The 8,751-nt window shown below is 47.9% G+C and overlaps 1 protein-coding gene across 1 annotated transcript; it reads left to right on the forward strand.

The window, feature by feature from the left end:
- Nucleotides 1-756: 756 nt before the first annotated feature.
- LOC131901860 (CCHC-type zinc finger nucleic acid binding protein-like) lies at nucleotides 757-2,362 on the forward strand. Its single transcript, XM_059252922.1, has one exon. It carries the CDS (start codon nucleotides 884-886, stop codon nucleotides 1,418-1,420), a length of 537 nt encoding a protein of 178 aa, XP_059108905.1. The 5' UTR covers nucleotides 757-883; the 3' UTR covers nucleotides 1,421-2,362.
- The last annotated feature ends 6,389 nt before the right edge of the window (nucleotides 2,363-8,751 follow it).

The following is an 8,751-nucleotide window of genomic DNA, read 5'->3' on the forward strand; positions in this document are numbered from 1 at the left end:
CCGAAGACCACTGGAAAACAGATATTTACATTATGATTCATAACAGTAGCACAAGCACAGTTAGGAAGTAGCAATGAGATAATTTTATGGTTGTGCGTCACCACAACGTGAGGAACTGTATTAAAGGGTCATAGCATTAGGAAGGTGAGAACCGCTGCTCTGGAGGAAGGGAGAGCCTCTGCCCTCGAGTTGCCCGACATGTCCTGCCTGGGCAGGCTGAGGCAGCAGCTCAGCTGGCGGTGCAGGCTGTCCTGTAGTTCTACAGATCTGCACAAACTGCCATTCCATGGGGACCCAGCAGAGGCGCACTTCCCACAAGCCCCCAGGCGAGGCTGCTGTGCTGGCTGCACACTGACTCACTGAGCTGTGTCCCTCCCAAGAATTTGGTGGACAAGGAGCTGCCCGGGTCCCGACTGTCCAATTGCTGTTTCCCTAGGCCTCCAGCTGACACTCCTGGGAGACACAACGCTCAGCCAATAAGACACCAGGACGCCAGGATCTTGTTAGCTTGGATATATTTTTTCCTTTTTTTTTTTTTTTTTTTTTTTTGTCACAGTAGAGGAAACCGGCATTGCAGTCTGGTGGTGTCTTGGCTTCTTCACATAACCAGGACGTGGTCATCCTTCAGCGCAAAAGCCCTCATGGCACGTACCCTATTGAAATTCAGGACGGCTCCAATATTCTCTGTTTTTCTTTGTCATTTTTTAAAAATAAACATTTTTAGATTTGTCCACAAGAAGGCCACGTTGGGTGCAGACCCGCGTGTGGCGCAGGCAAGGACCCTGAAAATAAACAGCCGCTGCTTTGCGAGTCGCCTTCCTGGGCCTGCGTCCGAGTCTCCACCGCTGTGGGCAGCTCAGACGCCGAAGCTCTAACTGCAGCTATGAGCAGCAACGAATGCTTCAAGTGTGGACGATCTGGCCACTGGGCCAGGGAATGCCCTACTGGTGGAGGTCGGGGTCGTGGAATGAGAAGGCGCGGCAGAGGTGGTTTTACCTCGGATAGAGGGTTCCAGTTTGTTTCCTCTTCTCTTCCTCATATCTGTTACCGCTGTGGTGAGTCTGGTCATCTTGCCAAGGATTGTGATCTTCAGGAGGATGAAGCCTGCTATAACTGCGGTAGAGGTGGCCACATTGCCAAGGACTGCAAGGAGCCCAAGAGAGAGCGAGAGCAATGCTGCTACAACTGTGGCAAGCCAGGCCATCTGGCTCGTGACTGTGACCACGCGGATGAGCAGAAGTGCTATTCTTGTGGTGAATTTGGACATATTCAAAAAGACTGCACCAAGGTGAAGTGCTATAGGTGTGGTGAAACTGGTCATGTAGCCATCAATTGCAGCAAGACAAGTGAAGTCAACTGTTACCGCTGTGGCGAGTCAGGGCATCTTGCACGGGAATGCACAATTGAGGCTACAGCCTAATTATTTTCCTTTGTCGCCCCTCCTTTTTCTGATTGATGGTTGTATTATTTTCTCTGAATCCTCTTCACTGGCCAAAGGTTGGCAGATAGAGGCTGTTCCCAGGCCAGTGAGCTTTACTTGCAGTGTAAAAGGAGGAAAGGGGTGGAAAAAAACCGAATTTCTGCATTTAACTACAAAAAAAAGTTTATGTTTAGTTTGGTAGAGGTGTTATGTATAATGCTTTGTTAAAGAACCCCCTTTCCGTGCCACTGGTGAATAGGGATTAATGAATGGGAAGAGTTCAGTCAGACCAATAAGCCCTTTGGGTTTGAGTGTGTTCCCATGTAGGAGGTAAAACCAATTCTGGAAGCATCTGGGCTTCCATAAATAACATTAATTTTTAGCATAATGACGGCCTTGGATTGTCTGACCTCAGTAGCTATTAAATAACATCAAGTAACATCTGTATCAGGCCCTCATAGAACATACAGTTGAGTGGGAGTAAACTGAAAAGACAAATGTGTTGCTGGCTATGCCAGAGAAATCGGGATAAAAGCCTAACACAGGAGCAGCTTCATCCCATACAGATGGTGATGGCAAAGGTGTAGAACACATTTTTTTCAAAGACTAAATCTAAAACCCAGAGTAAACATCGCTCAGAGTTAGCATAATTTGGAGCTATTCAGGAATTGCAGAGAAATGCATTTTCACAGAAATCAAGATGTTATTTTTGTATACTATATCACTTAGAAAACTGTTTCATTTGCTGTAATCAGTTTTTAAAAGTCAGATGGAAAAAGCAACTGAAGTCCTAGAAAATAGAAAATGTAATTTTAAACTATTCCAATAAAGCTGGAGGAGGAAGGGGAGTTTGACTAAAGTTCCTTTTTGTTTGTTTTGAATTTTCATCAATGTATATAGAACAAAATGCCATATTAAAGAGGGGAATGCAGAGGACTGAAAGATGACAGTTTGGACTTTTCTTTCTGTGCTAAGTAATGTCTTCAGTAAGGAAAAGCTGGTGCCAGAAGAACACAATGGCCCGGGTACTTTGTGCATTTGCAGGACTATAGAAAGTTCTCTGGGTCTGCTAGAGAGAGGTCTAGTGGGTAAAGGCAGTTTTTGCATAAGCTTGGTGACCTGAATTTGGTTCCAACATCCTTGTAAAGGTGGAAAGAGAACTGACTCTTGTTATGCTTGATTTCACACTTGCTCTAAAGAAAATTCTTTTGACCTGTCGTTACAGTGGTCTTAGTTCTCTGTTCACTCATTCATAATTCTGAAGGATCTGAATTGTTAGTTCCTTGCCCCCACCTCTAGCCCCAAGAATCATTTGTTTTAATGCCTTCACTTTATAGATAATAAAATAAGCTATTGGGATGTAGTTTAGGGTTAACCTTAAGCACCCTTCCTACCCCTGCTCTCTGAAATACAATTGGTGGTTTTTTTTCCCCATTTAATAGTTAATGGTCCCCTCTCATTACCATGGGATTTTTCACATTGGGTGCATTTTTTTTTTAATCCTCTTGTAGATAGTTCTGGTCAGTTTGTGATGTCTCTTACTGTGACTAGTGTTGGAGTATCTTGGCTATGCTGTGCCTGTGACATATTTGCTCAGTTTTACACTGAAACTTGGTGTTTCTGCTGAGCAAGTGGTAAATTTATTTCTAAAAGTAGACAGCAGCATAAAGAATGACCTGTTTTAAACATCACTGTTAAATTACAGTTGAAGCCTGGCCAAAAAAAAGCAAGCCTAGTGGGTAATTGTATCTGTTAACCTCAACCTAGAACCCATGTAAAGGTAGAAATAGAAAACTGGTTTTCAGCCGGGCGGTGGTGGCGCACGCCTTTAATCCCAGCACTCGGGAGGCAGAGCCAGGCGGATTTCTGTAAATTCGAGGCCAGCCTGGGCTACCAAGTGAGTTCCAGGAAAGGCGCAAAACTACACAGAGAAACCCTGTCTCGAAAAACAAAAAAAAAAAACAAAAAAAAAAAAAAAAAAAGAAAAGAAAACTGGTTTTCACAATGTCTGGTGACCTTCACACAAGCTGTGGCATGCATGCACTTGCACAATAAACCTTGAGGTTTGGGGGTTAGTGCACATGTGGTTTCTTTTCAGCCTCTGATCTAAAGTTGCAGTACATAAGGTTTTGAGGTCAAAGGCAATTACTGGTTCATACAAACATTCTTGTACATGCTAGGCCATGTGCTCTGATAACTCAGCCATAGCCCTTACCTGTGTTTTGATGCCTTTGGTAAGTGGTTAACCAGTTCTATAGACCACAAGTGTTGCTTTGTAAACTACGAATTACTTTGCTCTTGATGGTGTGAGCATGTGTTTTGCAGGGTAGCCCAACTAATACGTAGGAGCTACTTGGTCTATAATTCATGTAGGAATGAGGTTTAATTGGGAAAATTAACTCATGTGGTTTAAAAATCAACTGAAGGATAGCATTGTCTTCATAAACAGTTTTGTGGGATTTAGTTGGGAGTCAGAAGATTAAAATTGTTTTTTAAAACTGTAAAAAAAAAAAAAAAGAAGGCCACGTAGGCTCTTGGCTAGCAGAAGACAAGTCAGAACAGTCGCTGCACACTTGGGCTGCTGCCTGCTTCAGGCTGGCAGTTGAAATCTTTTTTTTTTTTCAACTCATTTTTATTAAAAAAATAAAAAATGCTCCAACTATCAGTTTTACAAAATCTCTAAGGGAAACACAAGAGCAAGGTGCTGAGGTAAAAAAACACCTGAGGTAGCTTTATTTGTGTGTTTTTCTCATTTTAAAAAAAATCTGTAAATTTAATGCCCTGGGCCAACAACCTTGTATAAATTGCTATTTTCCTGCACTTTAAATTTTTAAAGAAAGAAATAATTTCACTAAATGTTGATAGCTTATATACCAAAATGTAAAAAGACAAAGTACATTCTTTCTTTATGGAGTTTTCCTTTGTTTGGTTGGCTGGTTGGTTTGGAGGGTTCCCGCTTTGCTCTTCCGAGACGCTAGGACAAGTGCCATCGACTCTTGTTCGCTTGAGTAACCAAGTGTAAGCTGAAGCTGGTTCGTGTGTTTCGCGTTTGTTCCGTTTGTGTGATGTGATACTCAGAGCACTGCTTTGCCTGAGGGGGAGGGTGTGCATAGATATGGGGGGAACAGAAAAGGACAAAGGGATTCAGAATGATGGCGGGCAAAGGGGAAGGTTGGGGGGGGATAAACAGAGACAGATAGAAATATATAGCAGTATGCAAAAAAAACCAGTTTAGAACCTGTGAAGCAGAGAAATGGATGCATGGATAAACAGGTGACAAGGGCCTGGGGTCCCTCATCAGGGACAGTATCCCTTCTGTTGATAGACACAGGTGACCCACAACTGCCATTAAGTGTCCTTGACGAGATTTCCCTCCAAGTGAAGTTCGTGTGGGAAGCTCAAAGTTCCTTTCTCTACCAATGGACCTCACCCAAGACTTTATTCTTTGAAGTCTAGAAAAGCCTGCTTTCTCTTCAGAAAGAAAACAAAATTAATAATCGAGTAAAAATTGTAGTTAGTTGAGTTATTTGATATATTATTTCTAAAATATATTAATGCTGCAGGCACCCTGTGTAACCCACAGGCCACGTATCTTAACATCTCTCCCCTTCTAGTATGTACATACATGTACAGAGACAACACTCCACAACAAAGAAAAGGCTGTGGATTTTGCTTTGCTTTGAGTCACCTATGTTCAACTGAAAGGGATAGCGTCCTGGGAGCTGAGGAGGGATCTGAGTGGATGGGCAGTGGATGGCTGGAAGCCTGCAGAAGCCAGGGGAAGCTGGGCGCAGGCCAACTGGTGTTTCTGGGGAACCCGGGCCCTCCCTATGCCCTCCTGGATCCCAGGATGTGCAGGAGTCTGCAGGCCCTGGCTGCTCTGCAGACTTCCCACTCCTCAGGATGGTCTTTGGTTTGCTCCCGATCTGCTGGCTGTTTGGTCTCGTCTCTCTGGGGGGTTGGGAGGGTTACATTCATCTGTTGTTTGCTGGCGCCTGTGGGGGCCTCACTTGCTGCGCTGTGAGGCGACTCCCTGAGGGTACTTCTGCTCCTGCTGCTTCACCTGTTGTACAATTTCCCTGATCTTGCGTTGCGCAGTCTGCAGCAGAGAGAGGGAGGGGAGGGCACAGGGAAGAGACAATCCCAGTTCTGGGGCCCCCACAGGAAAACAGAGGGCTCCGGACTTGGGAAAGGTTGAGTGCTCAGACCAATCTTACTTCCCCCAGGTCCCTTATGACCCACCACACTCAATGGCCAGGGGCAGAATTCCTCTTCACTTCACCAAGGCAGCCGGGTGCTAGGTGGGAGGGGGCGGGGAGAGGAGGGTGCACTGGGGGGGGGAGGGGAGGAACCAGAACTTCTAACTCACAGGGAGCAGCAGGAAGGGTCAGTGATGGGGTGGAGGCCAAAGGCCCTGCCACTCCCACCTGAGCTCTGATATGCCCCCTCCCCTCCCCACCCCTTTCCAGAGCACTAGAAAGATCAGGAAAGGGGAGAGACTAGCCCTGAAGAACAGGAGTTCCAACCCTGAGTCACAGCTCCCCACGGGCTGAACTCTGCCACTGGCCCAGGCAGCAGTCACAAGCACGAGACCACAGGCTGCCCTTCTCCTTTGGCTTACAGGAGGATCACAGTGGCCCTCTTCTAAAACCCGCCCAGCAAAAAGCATCAAGACAACCAGGCCACATACTAGGCCACTTGTCCCTGCAGAGCTGGCTTCTGTGAGTGAAAGGCAGCAGTGAGTGGAGTTCTGGGGAGATCGGGAAGAGAGCAGCAGAATACTAGGTCCCTTTCCTTAGTATTCTGAACTGCCCCTTGGGGACTTCTTGCCCAGCGTCCTGATGTCATCTTATGTAAAGTCCTCTTCAAGAAAAAACTCCCCCTTCGTTCTCTCTCCTGACTCTTGCCAGAGGTAGAGTGCACCTCCTTCTTTTGCTTTCTCTCCCCCTTTAATAATTTCCTCATGGACATCTGTGTCTGGATGGTGAGAGTAACTCTCCTCCTCTCCACACATCTGCATGGAGGGTCTCCCTCACCCACCAGAGCACCTTGGCCCAACCCGCCAAGGCCTCCCTTGTCACAACACCTTTTTGAGTAGTCGCTTTCCACAGTGAAACTTGGCCACCTGGCTGCTCTGCTGGGGGCTGGCTGGACATGTGGCTCCTCAGAGGAAGGCTGGGAGGGCAAGCGATGCTAAGCTCCCAACCCCAGCAGAGCATGCTAGGAGCCTTGCACCAACAGTTTCCAGTCCCCGAGGTCAGGGGCCAGGGAGGGATTCCACCGTGTGTGTTGTGTGGTGGTCGGGAAGAGCTTTAAGCACATGGCCACTTGACACAAATACAATACGTGAACTAGTGGGAAGAGCTGGGCAAGAGCAGGGCCCTCACAGAATAGTACCTGGCTAGCAAAAAAGTGTCCGATAATCCTGACGATCACTTCTTCATTTTCATCTGGGGTTTGGTCACGAGGCACGATAACTTCTGCGCTTGTCAAGTTCTGTAGCTCGTTTACCTGGAGAGGCAGAGAAGGAAGTGAGTGAGTAACTCCCCCAGCCCCCGCCCGCCCGGGCCACCCATAAAGCCGATACTTGGGCTGTGGACAGAGAGACCAGAGAAGCTAACTGCCCCCTTTCCTTTCTCCTGCCTCAGCTCCTGTGGGTTTGGCTCCAAAGGGCTGAGTGACAGAGAAATGGGAATGTAGCCCTAACTCCACGAGGCTGCTTCTCAGGCTGAATGCTCTAATTCTGCAGACACTCGTGGGGACTCCTAGTAAGAGCCCAGGTTAGTGGTCCGCTTCTGGACCTGCTTCCCTGGCTGCTGGCCAGGAGCTATGGCCTCCTCTTGTCTGACTCAGAATAAACCAACCCACTTCCTTCTCCTCCCTCTCCTCACCCCCCACCCTCTTCTTTCCTTCCTTTTTCCCCTCTGCTCCCTTTGGGGCAAGGTTGGCCTTGAACTTGCTATATAGGCAAAGATGACCATGTACTTCTATCCTCCACTCTCCATTTCGTGAGTGCTGGGTTCTGCCTGCCCCTTGGCGTGATGCTCAGCTCACAGGCAGAGTGAGGGGATCAGAGGGGCAGCTATCCACAGCTGGGGAGAGAGAGGATTCAGTGACTGCTTCTAGTCTCGGTCTCCAACACTTCAAGTCTGTCGAGCGGTCAGTGTGCGTACGTGGGGTTTGGACCGCACTTGTAGATCCAAGCCGACTATATTCTTTTGTACATGACTCACCATGTCCAGAACCTGAGCTCCCCCTCCCCACTTCCTGCCACTCAACAATGTCACTTCATGATCACAGGCCCAGAACTGCTCCAGTCACCTCCTCACCAAGTGAGAAAGCCATATTCTTGTGTCCACAGATAACCTATTGATGTCTAGGGATCAATATTCTTCTCTCTGGGGCACTGAAGGTTGATCCCAGGGTCCCATACTTGATAAGTGCATGTTCTATCACTGAATTTTACCTCCAGCTCCAGATTCAGGTGACGTGTGTTACTGAGACCTTCAGACTGAACACATGAATTACACTTTCTCGCCCTATTGCTGAGCCAACTCCCCTAGAGCAGATGGCCAAACTTCAGAAAGAACCAGAAAATGGGTTGTACAGTAGGGAGTGTGAGAGGGCCCCTGGAGACTGTCGTCAAGAGAGAGCACAGGGCAGTTGTAGCCTCTGAACTTGGAAACCAAGCAGAGAGTGGTCTCAAATGGGTTCTATCTGCTACATGTGGATGTGAGCGTGGGGGTGGGTGGGTGGGATAGGAGATGGCCTTCTTGTCTTCAGATATAAACAGGGCTGGGTGGCATAGTGCTCAGGAATAGGGTGGGCTTGACAGCATAGAACTGGGCCCTTAGTGCTAGAGCCCTGCGGATGACCTTTCTGTCCTTGGAATCCCCATGCCTCATGCATCCTGCATGTGCCGGAGCCCAAGTGTGTCAGCCCAAGGCCCTCAGACATGTTGAGAGCGAGCAAAGGAGCTAGTGAGGATCTGAGGGGAATCAGGCATGGCCAGGCAGGGAACTCATCCAGGTGAAGGGAGTCAGGAGCCAGCTTATGGTTTTCCCCCCTTTGCCGATCACGTGGCCAATTGTGGACAAGGGAACACGGATGTGGGCTTCCAGCTTCACCTCTTCTTTAGGGTTAAAGAAGTTTTCCACCTTCAGCTTCCCAAAGATCCGTCCCTGAGCCTGAGGACAAGATGACTGGTGATCGGGCCACTCTGTCAGTGCTGTGCAGGAATTCGGGAGTCCCAGTGATGGAATGTGTGGGCTTCCCTCCAGGCACTGGGCAGCTGCACACCTACCTCAGTTCTACCACTCATCTCAGCCATC

Source organism: Peromyscus eremicus, unplaced genomic scaffold (assembly GCF_949786415.1).
Source record: "Peromyscus eremicus unplaced genomic scaffold, PerEre_H2_v1 PerEre#2#unplaced_537, whole genome shotgun sequence".
In the NCBI taxonomy this organism is placed as follows: Eukaryota; Metazoa; Chordata; class Mammalia; order Rodentia; family Cricetidae; genus Peromyscus; species Peromyscus eremicus.